The sequence below is a fragment of the Danio rerio genome, chromosome 6, assembly GCF_052040795.2.
Source record: "Danio rerio strain M-AB ecotype USA chromosome 6, GRCz13ab, whole genome shotgun sequence".
Classification (NCBI taxonomy): domain Eukaryota; kingdom Metazoa; phylum Chordata; class Actinopteri; order Cypriniformes; family Danionidae; genus Danio; species Danio rerio.
Genome location: NC_141026.1, coordinates 7347551 through 7360500, shown reverse-complemented (window position 1 = coordinate 7360500; position 12950 = coordinate 7347551). Strand labels below are relative to the sequence as shown.

At 36.0% G+C, this 12950-nt stretch overlaps 1 protein-coding gene across 3 annotated transcripts in view; it reads left to right on the top strand.

Annotated features, from left to right (window-relative positions):
* Nucleotides 1-1496: 1496 nt before the first annotated feature.
* Nucleotides 1497-12950, top strand: part of cep170ab (centrosomal protein 170Ab) — a 31640-nt gene continuing 20186 nt past the window's right edge. For 2 of the 3 annotated variants that reach the window (XM_087256503.1, XM_087256502.1), the window contains exons 1-7: nucleotides 1497-1566; nucleotides 6851-7008; nucleotides 8767-8856; nucleotides 8951-9029; nucleotides 9242-9300; nucleotides 11533-11686; nucleotides 11767-11889. In XM_087256503.1, the coding sequence (XP_087112629.1) occupies nucleotides 6904-7008; nucleotides 8767-8856; nucleotides 8951-9029; nucleotides 9242-9300; nucleotides 11533-11686; nucleotides 11767-11889 (610 nt within the window). In that variant the 5' untranslated portion in view covers nucleotides 1497-1566; nucleotides 6851-6903. Of the gene's footprint in view, nucleotides 1567-6850; nucleotides 7009-8766; nucleotides 8857-8950; nucleotides 9033-9241; nucleotides 9301-11532; nucleotides 11687-11766; nucleotides 11890-12950 lie in introns of all 3 variants that reach the window. The other variant, XM_087256501.1, reaches the window with a different exon arrangement.

Sequence of the window (12950 nt, the reverse complement as noted above, 5' to 3'; positions counted from 1 at the left end):
ATTCCAGACTAGTGCTAAGCAGGCATGATCAAGTAATGTAACCTATTAACAAACAACATAAACGGACATAAAGAGGACAGAATCCTAACAACATATTTTGTGAGCATTTAAAACTGGGGGTCAATGTTATTCGATCTTGTTTGAGTAGATGCACTTAAGAGAAAAGTAGACAAACTGATTTTTAAGTTGTATTGCGTAGCATTTACATTGTTTTGCTGTACTTTGAAAGGAAATTTAAATAAAACAACTCTGTGTTTATTTTAATGCTCTTAAAAAGATGAGTGGAGTAAACTGACACTACTTAAAATCATTAAGTGCATATAACTTATAATACATATTAGAACAACTCTTATCTTTTAAGTAGAGCTCCCTCAAGTTTTTAAGTATATATTATTTAAAATTTTTAGGGCAACTAGTTTCCTCTTATTTTTTAAATAAACTCAACTTATACAGGCTTAGAGTGTTAGGAAAATTAATTACCATTACATGCAGATGTCAACATAAAACCTTAAAGTTACAAACACTAACTAACTAAATAAATTAATTAATAAATACGTAATTAATAAATAAAATGCAATAATCCATGACAAATCAAATAAATAAAGATTGATGCTGAAAAAAATGTCCCATATAGGAATAAAATACACAGTGATAAACAAAACAAACAAAAAAATCTGCTTTTTCCCTGAACTTATGACCAAGCATGTGAACAATATATAAATATAAATATGCATGCATTCCGATATTGAAAAGGTTTATTGTTGACAGTTCTTTGGGGGGGAAATCTCGACTGTCACGTACAACTTCGCCATCTAGTGTTCAGTGTACTATCATGTTGTTCATTTAATAGGTGGCCAACAGCTGGGGTTTACAGAAATCCTGATTATAGTTACATGAAAAAGGATAGTTTAAAAAGTCTGTCATACTTACCCTTCACTTTTTCTGTTTCATCTGTTCGAACACAAAAGACACTGATATCCATTGACATCAATAATATTAGTTTTTCCTGCTTTGGATGTCAATAGTTACAGATTTCCAGCGTTCTTCAGAATATCTTCTTCGGTGTTCAACTGAAGAAAGAAATTTGTAAAGATTTGGAAACACCCGAGTGAGTAAAAGATTAAGCCTTTGGATGAACTGCTTCATCGATATAGGGCTTATAACCAAATAAACATTCAAGACATATTAATTTACATTTATTCAGCATTTAGGAGTAAGAATAGGCTACACTGAAAAAATGATTCATTGGATTTGTTTAATTTTTTAAAGGTAAGTGGTTGCAAACTATATTTATAAAATAAAATAAATAAAATAAATAAAATAAATAAAATAAATTAGATAAATTAATAAATCTGTAAATTAGATACAAATTAGCGCAAGCATGTGATAAAAATAATGCTGCTGACCACAGGGAGCGCTTGTCATCTTGTTCTTTCTTGACACCGCAGCGCCACCGTGCGTCAAGACGCGCAGCTGCACCTCAGACTGGGCTGGGCAGAGCGCGCCGCTCCGAGCACAAGAGCGCACGGATGTCATTTATGGAATAAACATACTGGGATTTATTAGGTAAGTGATGCGTCCTATTTTCACAAAAACAGACAGATTTTGACTCGTTTTTAATTTTAGCAGCAAACATTTCGCTTGATGGAAATTGGTAATTAGCTGTCATGAGCTCTACATGCTACCGATCCGGCCTATTACGGACTGGAGGTCTGTGACAGGGCATGATACGTGATGAAAACAGAAGCACGGTTATTAGAAAAATATTTAGGCCTTTGTATGCGTCGATTTTCAGGTTTTCTCCTCTTGAGCAAAATATTGCGTACTGTGAGTAAATGCGCATCGTTATGCCTTTAAAACAGCTATCAGAATATGCGAAGGGTGTAGAGTGAGCGACTGTCTCTCAGAATAAACATCAGATCTGTCATTACCGGTGAAGAACAAGGCCAGTGCTTGAAGGCAGAGGCGGAGACTGACGCTCCGCTCACACGCAAATGATGCGTTGCTTAGATGATGATGATGATGATGATGCATATTCACTCAGCATGTGTGATTATAACCTAAATATTCCAGCTCAGATAAAAAAAAACATGCTACATTTACCTAAAAGAAAATTAGCCGTAAATGAAGCTTATATACGAATGGAATTTTGCATTAAATGAGATCGGAACATCTCGCGTTATATCGACGTGAATTTGGTCGATCGACGTTTGTAAATGCATTGCTTATTGATATAATTTATGCATCATGTTCTTGTCAGGATCCCTGATATTTATTGCCTTTCTTGTGGATTTTGCTTCTGTCATTCTGAGTCTCTTTCTGTACACTCTCAGAAATAAAGGAGAGCTGGTGGTACCTTTTCAATAGGTACACATTTGTACTTAAATGATCTATATTGGTACCTCAAAAGTATATATTAGTACCTAAAGCATTTAGGAGGTACAATTTTGTACATTTTAGGTACTAATATATATCCCTGATGTAATAATATGGACTTTTTAAGTGCAAATGTGTACCTTTTGAAAAGGTACCACCCTAGTGACAGCTCTCCTACCTTTCTTTCTGAGAATGTACTGTTAAAATTCAGAATCAAAGAGCTGGCTAAAATAAAGTATAGCCTCATTTAGTACAGAGCTGAACAAGAATTATGTTAAGGCACAGGATGTCAACAACTTCGTGGGGATGTTGGATTTTGTTTGGAAATGAAAATCAGATTGACATCAGAACCCAACGTAATGTCTAACCTAAAATCAACCAAATATCAATGTCTAGCATGTTACACCTTGACATTGTGTGGACGTTACCACTATGACATCTAATCAGATGTTGAATTTTGGTCACTTTCCAACACAATCTAAAATTAACCAAATATCAATGTAATTTGACGTCGTTATTGGACGTCAAAGTAACGTTGTCCTTAGACCCTGACTAGACATTGAAGTTTGGTCACCTAACGTCATGATCTAAATCTAACCTAATATTAACTTCTTATGATGTTGTGTACCTGCTGGGAATCAATCAGCCGATTAATCAATCGATCTGTCAATCAATCAATCAATCAATCACAGGTATATTTCCAAAAGTAGGTATTTACCCTGGTTCTAAATTAAGTTAATATAGAATATCTTCAAAACTTTAACTGAAGTAGTATTTCAAACTAGCTAGCATGTAAGCTATGTCAGATGATAATTAAAGGCTTAGTTCACCCCCCAAAAAAAGAAAAGAAAATTCTGTTATTAATTACTCACCCTCTGGTCGTTCCGAACCCTGAGATCTTTGCTCATCTTCTGAGCGCATAGATATTATAGATGAAATATGAGAGATTTCTGATCCTCCATGTACAGCAACGGTCCTGACACGTTCAAAGTCCAGAAGAGAAACCAAAAACATTGTCAACGCACTCAGCAGTTCAACTGTTATCACACAAAGCTCCAAGAACCCAGTTAAACCAAAGAAATTGGTCTGATGAACAAATTCCAAGAGTCACAATTAAATAAAGCTACATTTAATGAAGAAAATAGTTTGCCGTTTCATCAGCTTCAACACTCGCAAAGAGTACAGTCTGAAATCAACAACAATTACACTCTAGAAGGTCACTGACTACGTCATAAGTCTAGGTAGGAAGATCCTGCTTGGTCGAAACATAGATAAACGTAAGCAATCTCACCACATAGACGCAATAACTGAAGTATATCTTCACGATTATTTAGGCGACAGCAGGCAGAGGTCAGACAAAGCAGGTCATCCAGAAGGCTATTTGGAGAGAAGATGACCAGACGTGACGCATAGTCATTTGAACACACACATAGCAGAAGTGTTGGTACTTTAAAGTTGACTTACACTGTAGCAGGCTTCTTATCAGAATAGTGAAATAAGCACAGTCTACTACAACAGACTCACAGCAGAATCACTTTATTTCTGAAAAAATACAGAAAACCAACATAGGCTCAATCTCAAAACGTACCTCTATATACATTTCTGGAGATCACAAATTAAGTAGCCAAGAGAACATATGGCTGCATTCCGTCTTTAAAATGCTACGGGGCAGTAAGACACGTTCCTTTTCACGCTTATCAGCTGACCACTTACCTCCATGTGGACGGCTTTAGAGCCAAAAAATAAAATAAAAAAGTAAAAAGCAGGGTGAGAACGTGATAAAATCTGAAAACGGGGTAAAAATCAGGCTGCCACGTGGGCTTTTCTTTTTCTGGATTGCTTTTGAAAACACTGTTGGTTGGGTTTGGAGAAGTGGGTGGGCTTCAGTGCTTTTGAAATCAGTGCTTTTGAAATCACTATTAGTTTTGTTTAGGGAAGGAGGAGGGTGTGTCAGTCAGTCAGTCGACAGCAGCCTCTGATGGATTTGCGAAAACAAAAACTGCAACAAAAAAAAAGAAAAAGAAAAAGAAAAAAAAGAAAAGAAAAAAAAACGTAGTTCCTGGGATGTATTTGGTGCTCTCCAGAAATGTACAGAGGGGTATGTTTTCAGAATGAACCTGAGTTGCAGAAAACAGCAGAGAGGCACATTTTCATTACAGTTCTACTCATTCAGGAAAAGTCCATAAGACAATTATTACTCATTAGGTAACGATGAACTTTATTCCATAATCAAATTAACTTTAGAGAGTAAATATTTAAATAATATTACTTTCATCTAAATTCTACAGGTGTCCAGGGACAGGCTTTAAAATGGTTTACGTCATATTAACCGACCACTGTCAGTAAATAAAAATGGCCAATTGCAAAAGTCAGGCCAGTGAAGCATGGAGTGTCTCAATGATCAGTTTTAAGTCCTTTGCTATTCATTAAATACATGCTGCCCTGGGAGACATTAGAAGGCACAGGATCAGTTTTCACTGCTGTGCAGATGATACTCAATTATACATTTCAACAAAACCTGATGAGATATTCAAACTGTCTAAGCTAACTGAGTGTATTACAGATGTAAAAGACTGGATGACAAACTATTTTCTTTTATCAATTTCACACTGTGCAGAAATCTGATATATGACAATATATGCAAATTACATATATCAAATATAGGTAATATTTAAATTTCACATTTATAAAATATATGTTATATATAGAACTTACACTGTATTTCAAAACGTAACAAAAATTGCTGCTTATATATTTGTATTTACAAATTATTGGAATTATAAATATGTACACATACAGTATATTCAAATATATTAGCTGTAATTTTAGGTATGTGTTCATATATAAATAAATATGAACATGCATATAATTTTATAGAATGTATTTGAACATATACTGTACAGCAGGGGTCACTAATCTTGTTCCTTGAAGTCAGGTGCCCTGCAGGGTTTAGCTCCAACTTGCCTCAACACACCTGCCTGAGTGTTTCAAGTATACCTAGTAAGACCTTGATTAGCTTGTTCAGGTGTGTTTGATTAGGGTTAAAGCTAAAATCTGCAGGACACTGGCCCTCCAGGAACAAGTTTGGTGGTCCTTGCTGTACAGTATGTACATAACTGTAAAAACAAAGGCTGGAAAAATATATGAAAGAAACCCTTTTTGCAATATTGCACAATAGATTGCATATATCAAATGTGGGTGTGTGAAATTGTTTATTGCGTAATTTGCATATATTTACATGTATCATTTTTTATATGGGACGCAAGCTGACAAATATTTTGAATTTGTTTTCAGCATCTTGTGCCACAAGTTTCATTCTGAAGAGCACTTCAATGCACAAATTTTCCCTCACAATTGTGAACTAACAGCATTAGCACATGTTTGAGCTCGAATCCATGCATTCATCATTATGCCACAGGATTTCTTTGGTAGTTGTAAATAACATGAATATAATTTTCAGGTAATAATTCTGTTTGATTTGCATTACCTATTTTTTTTTTATCAATGTTCTACCAAATTTGAAAAAAAGTGAGTACAGTACATTAGAGGCTAATGTTTATTTTGGGTGAACTATCCCTTTGGTGTAGTGAACAGCTTTAAAATATTGAAAGTATTAAAGAAGAGGCCCTGATTCCATCCTTTTAGAGTGAAAAGAGGTTCATTGTTTAAGTTGTTAAAGGAGAGTCAGCTGCTTGTCTGCTGCTGAGTAACAGATTTCATTAGGAATGGAGGAATTTGCTTCCACAAAATTATATTATTCCCCTTAAGTCACCATGAAACCGAAATGAGAAGCAGGTACAGAGTTATAAAAATCCACATGGGAAGGGTTTTTTTAAAATTAGGAAATAATAAAGATACTACAAACAAAAACATTTGCTGAGTATTTTACATTGTAAGGCTTGACTGTCAGGCAAACTCGTTCCTGTGTCATCAATCTGGCAGCCTGCATGTGTGTCCAGTCATCAGAGTGCGGGCTAGATAAAAAAAAACCTCTTTATTATTGTGAATTTTTACTGCAATATCTAGTTCAACCACTAGGAGTCTATCCTACACCACCTTTAAGACTAAGCTTAATCAATATATTTACAAAAATTCTGTCATCATTTACGCACTCTTCTGAGTTATTTTCTTCTGTTGAACTCAAAATATTTTAAAAGAAAGATGAAAACCTGTAACCATTGACTTCCATAATATATATATACAGTATATTTTTCTACTCATTCATTCATTCATTCATTCATTCATTTTCTGTGCGGCTTAGTCTCTTTATTAATTTGGGGTCAGAGTGAACCGCCAATTTATCCAGCACGTTTTTTGCGCAGTCAATGGTTACAGATTTTTAGCTTTTTTTTAATTATCTTCTTTTGTGTTCAACAGAAAAAAAAGATTGGAACCACTTGGGGGAAAGTGAATAGTTGCTATTTTTTTATTCTTTTTTCTTTCTATCCTTTCAATGCATCCAACCTCTCAACAGAATGGCCTAGAGAGAGACATCAGGAGCAAAAGAGGAGGCCTGGTTCAGTCAAGATGAGTTTGACATCCTGGTTCTTGGTGAGTGGAGGGGGAATAAGGCACCGCCTTCCCAGAGAAATGATCTTCGTGGGACGGGATGACTGTGAGCTTATGCTCCAGGTAACTCAATCACTGTTACACATACGTACACAAGAATGTAGCAGAATGTCATCGTCCATTTAAGTTTATAGTCAGTACTTACTGGATCTATAACTATATAGTACAATGAAAAAAGATTCAATGGATTTACTAAATATTTTAAGGTCAGTGGTTGTAAACACTGTTTATGGGCTAATTAAGTTGAACATGACAAAATGTAATTTGTTAGTTTAAATTCAGCCCATATGAATAGTTTGCAACCACTCAAAAAAGTTAGGTAAATCCAATAATTTTTTTTTCAGTCTATGCTTATTGTATTTGTCACTTTCCACAACTTTATGTCACCAAATGATTTTTCATTAAAGGAACAAGCTCCACGTTTTTGGAAATAGTTTAATTTTACAGCTACCCCAGAGTTTTAGCATTCTTAAATCATTCAGCCAGACCTCCGGGCCTAGCAGGAGCACTTTTAGCTTAACTTAGCATATTGTTGATCAGGGGTGTCCAAACATGGTCCTGGAGGGCCGGTGTCCTGCATAGTTTAGCTCCAACTTCCCTCAACACACCCCGCTGGAAGTTTCTAGTATACTTTGAAAGAGCTTGATTAGCTGGTTCTGGTGTGTTGAATCAGAGTTGGAATTAAAATATGCAGGACACCTCCCTCCAGGACCGAGTTTGGACAACTCTGTGTAGATCATTAAATCGGATTAGACCATTAGCATATTAGAGGGGTACGTTTTCAGAATGAGCCTGGGTTGAAAAACGTGTAATAATCAAGGAAAGTTGCTGCTGTTTGTTTGCAGCTTTTACATGTACAATGATATTGAAAAATGATCCTATTTCCAAAAAAAATGGTGTATTCCTTTAAGAGCTTTTAAGTTATGAAACACAATATTAACATGCCATAAACGTAGCCAAATGTTTTTTTTTGCTTACCAAATCAAGCTTGTTACGAGAAGGATTTTTCTTTAATTTATAGAAAAGTTGGTTGAAAAATTTAATTAAGCAATCCAGTTGAAGTCAAAATTAGTAAACCCCCTGAATTATTAGCTCCCCTGTTTACCCCCCCCCCCCCATTTCTGTTTAACTTAGAGAAGATTTTTTCAACACATTTCTAAACATAATAATTTTAATAACGTATTTCTATTAACTGATTTATGTTATCTTTGCCATGATGACAGTAAATAATATTTCACTAGATATTTTTCAAGACACCTCAACACAGCTTAAAGTGACATTTAAAGGCTTAACTAGGTTAATTAGGTTTACTAGTCAGAATACGGTAATTAGGCAAGTTATTGTATAACGATAGCTTGTTCTGTAGATTATCAAAAAAAAGTATAGCTTAAAGGGGCTAATCGTTTTGACCTTAAAATGTTTTTAAAAAAAATTAAAAACTACTTTTACTCTAACTGAAATAAAACAAATAAGACTTTCTCCAGAAGGAAAAAAAATATTATTAGACATGCTGTGAATATTTCCTTGCACTGTTAAACATCATTTGGGAACTATTTAAAAAAAAGAAAAAAATTTAAAAGGGGGACTAATAATTCTGACTTCAACTAATAAATATAACAGATACTGCATTGCCTAAAATACTTATATTTTCAGAGTTTCTGGCCATATTTACATGTATTATTATATTTCTTATTAACTCTATTTGTGTGAAGTGCCATGCAGAAGTTTTTTAAAAATTCAAAGACTGTGTCATCTTTCCACATATCTATTTAACATCAGATCACTGGTCCCACTTTACCATTAACTTCTCTCATATTCCAGTCTCGCAGTGTAGACAAACAGCATGCTGTCATCAACTATGAAGAAGCTACAGATGAACATAAAGTTAAAGACCTGGGGAGTCTGAACGGGGTGAGAAATGTACCTGTTTACAATAGAGACTATATTTTTTATTGTAATAATGAAAAGGTTATGGTGGCGGCTGACCTCTTTTTCTCTCCTGTAGACATTTGTCAATGATGTTCGCATCCTGGAACAGCAGTACATTACTCTGAAAATGGGGGACAAGCTGCGGTTCGGCTATGATATCCTTTGAGCTGATAAATAAATCACTTTTTTTTTATTTATTTATTTTTTGTTTTGGTTCACTTTTGTTGGTTTGTACAAACTAAAAATAGCATATTAGCCACGTGTACAATCTAAAAGACCAAAATGTGTTGTTTTTTATTGTGAATAGTCCAAATATATCTATGCATTTTTAAGTCTCTGTATATTGTTTTTCTTTAACCTATCTTACATACCAACCTGTTTACCGTTTTACGTGGAGAGCTACATGTTCCAGAGGAAGCGCTGAAGGTAAATATATATATACATATCAAATGTTGAATGTATATATTGCAAGTGTGCCGCAAGCCTGCGTTTGAGTGAAGGTCTCGGCCGTTAGATCGCCCCCTGGGGGCTGGCTGCAGTACAAGTCATAAAGCCCGCCTCCTCCGTGTTAATGAAGGAAACTTGAGCCCAAATAAAAAAAAATATTACACTTGCAATAAAATGTCCCGAAAGATAGTTCTGGTGGATTAAGGCACTGGTTATTGTGCTGAAATAGGTGCAGATCTTCATTTTTGTAAACAGTTTGTTTTTAGCAGTAATTTAATGCTGGGCGTGTCATCGTGATTGACAGCTGTGATTGACAGTTTCTCAAAGCGCGGCGTCTGAGCTTCGGCAGGAGACTGAAGTGTTTTTATTCGATTTCTGTGTTATTTTACCATGACAAAATGAGTTCAGCAGTAAACTATAGTTTCTGACATACATGATCTGGTGGAACACTGTTTATTCGCTAAGGTCAGGGCTTTTTTCGGGCTTTATTAGTTTGCTGATACACGCCTAACCACCCAGATAGCAAAACACAGTTCCGGCTAGATTCTCGCCTGCCGGAGACTTATCTCTTAGAGCTCAGACTGACTAATGTTACCTCTGCTGGACCTACTCCGGATGCCTGGACTCACTACCCAATTCCAGCCCAAGTCAATCGAGCCAGATGCGGCGGCCGAGCGAGCAGGCGCTGCCGCATGCGAGCCGGAATCAGTCCGCGACGCCGCGAGTAGGTGATGCGCTGCGGCCCGGAGCTGGCGCGATTGAATATATAAAACCCTCATATTTGTTAACGTTATTACATCCATCTGTGTTGATATGACAGCAAACGCATGCTGAGCAGTTCGGGGGGCGTGGTTGATTTTACATAAAGCGTTTGATTGGAAGCTCGACTCCGCTCATTTTCGCGGCTCCTCCTCTGGCTCCATCAGACAGTCCTTCTGCGCATGTCTGGCTCCAATTTCAGCAGTCTTTTGCGACAGTTTGTGCCCGTCAAGCAGGCGTCTTGCCCTCAAGGCGTTCAATGGGAAAAGGGGCTGTCGCGTCGTCCATATTTTTTACAGTCATTGATATATTGTGTCAAATATGTTATATTAAGATATAGAATAATAAATTATTATTTATTAAGAATATGAATAATAAATCCAAAGAAAGAAGAATTTTCAGAGCTGTTTAACTTTATTCTATAGCTATTTTATTTTATTTTATTTTACTGGGCGTCATGGTGGCGCAGTGGGTAGCACGATCGCCTCACAGCAAGAAGATCGCTGGTTCGAGTCTGGGCTGGGTCAGTTCTGTATGGAGTTTGCATGTTTGCGTGGGTTTGCTCCAGGTGCTCTGGTTTCCCCCACAGTCCAAAAACATGCGCTATAGGTAGGCCCACGCAGAATCTGCGTGCGCAGATTTTCCATAGATTTCTGCAGATTTTTAGCCCATCATTAATTCTGTTTAATTACTTGAGTAAATGTGTAAATCTATATTTATTTAGTTTTTATTCAGTAATTTATTACTTTTTATTTCATATATTAAGGCTTTAGTTATGATACTTTGCTCAATACACCCAAAATAATTCCGCAGAAATCCGCAGATATTTACCAAAATTATCTGCAGAAAGAGCAAAAAACGTCCACAGATTCTGTCTGGACCTGGCTATAGGTGAATTGTGTAAGCTAAATTAGCCGTATTGTATGTGTGTGAATGTATGGTTGTTTCCCAGTGTTGGGTTGTGGCTGGAAGAGCATCCACTGCGTAAAACATATGCTGGATAAGTTGGCAGTTCGTTACGCTGTGGCGACCCCTGATTAATAAAGGGACTAAGCCGAAAAGAAAATTGTTTAATTTAATCTAATTTTATTTATTTATTTTTATTTTATTTTAGTTTATTAGGATAATAAAGGCTGATATCAAAATACATATTTTTCACATGTAGGGATGCATTAAATATATCAAAATGCTGCTTTTTTAAGTTTTGTGTTAAAAAGTAAAAAAAAATTTAATTGTTAAAAAGTAAAAAATTGTTTTCAAAAATATTTAGTAACAACTTTGATAAAAACAAAAATGTTTTTTATCAAATAAATTGAGCAAAGGTGCTTCGAAAAGACTTAATTCAAACATTGTTAATTTATATTTGATCAATATCACTGAAAACTACAGTATTGGACTATAGTATATAATAGTTTTCTCTCTTGAATTTCCTACACTCACCTTCATGGACAGCATGAAAAGTACACCAGCCAGCTTCAGCTCACCAAGAAGCCTTCGCCATCAGGAGAAACCACCAAAAGTCCAGAAGTCAAAGGAGCAGAAGGAGGAAAAGAGACTGAGGTTAGACCATCAGAACCAGCACCAAAGACAGAAGAGAAGGTGTCAGGTGAGCATAAGGATTTAAACAAATTTAATAAGTGTCAAATGTAACTTACCAAACTCAAAAGAATATCAAACTTTCATTAGGGGACATAGCTGTGCTCCACAGAGGAACCCCGCTTTACGGACAGCCATCTTGGTGGGGTGATGGAGATGCAGATGATGAAAATTCTATTAAACACGATGCAAAGCAAGCTAGATGTGAAGCAGGTAAGACATTGAGCACATTTTTGTTAGTGATAAAGTACATCGAGGAGGTTGATATCGTGAAATACATCCCGACAGGCTTATCTGTTGTATAAGACTAACGTTAAAGGATATTATTCTACAAAAACCACCATCCTTGATGTACTTTATCCTGCCTTTTACACAGCTACTTGCCACAAAACAAACAGTTACATACAAAACATTGTTCAGAGCTGTAATCGTTTATTAATTTTTAAATTGAACACAAAGCTGATAGAAGCAACTAACATGCGCATTATTCAGTCACAATATGGACCCAAACAGTCAAAAAAAGCAACGAAAACCGTCGAGTGAAGCTGAGGGAGCATACAAGAACCTGCACATTTTCAGTCACAAGATGGCGCCAAACCGCCAAACCCGCTGCATGATAGATAAACAGATACTTGGCTTGCATCATCAAGGCTGCAACCAGATACTATTAATACATATAAATTTGGATATTAAATATGTGGATGTGAATGTATTCAATAACATATCTTGGAATGTTGTGACTGACCAATCAAAATTAAGTTTTTTTTTCCACAGCTGTGTAATAAATGCACATAACTCATGTTATTAATGAAATAAAATGTTGTTCTGGTTTACATGCAAAAAAATAACGTGACTTTGAAGATACACCAAGACAAGAAAGTTTACAATAATTTATTGATCAATTTATTTTGGTATTGATTTCGACAATAAATATTTTACCTTAAATATATCATTCATTCATTTTCTTTTCGACTTAGTCCCTTTATTAATCTGGGGTCGCCACAGCGGAATGAACCACCAACTTATCTAGCATATGTTTTACGCAGCTGCTGCGATGCTCTTCCAGCTGCAACCCATCACTGGGAAACACATACACACTCATACACTACGCTCAATTTTAGCACAGCCAATTTACCTGTACCACATGTCTTTGGACTTGTGGGGAAAACCAGAGCACTCAGAGGAAACCCATGCAAACTCCACATAGAAATGCCAACTGACCCAGCCGAGGCTCTAACCAGCAACCTTCTGGCTACGGGGCGAACGTGCTTACC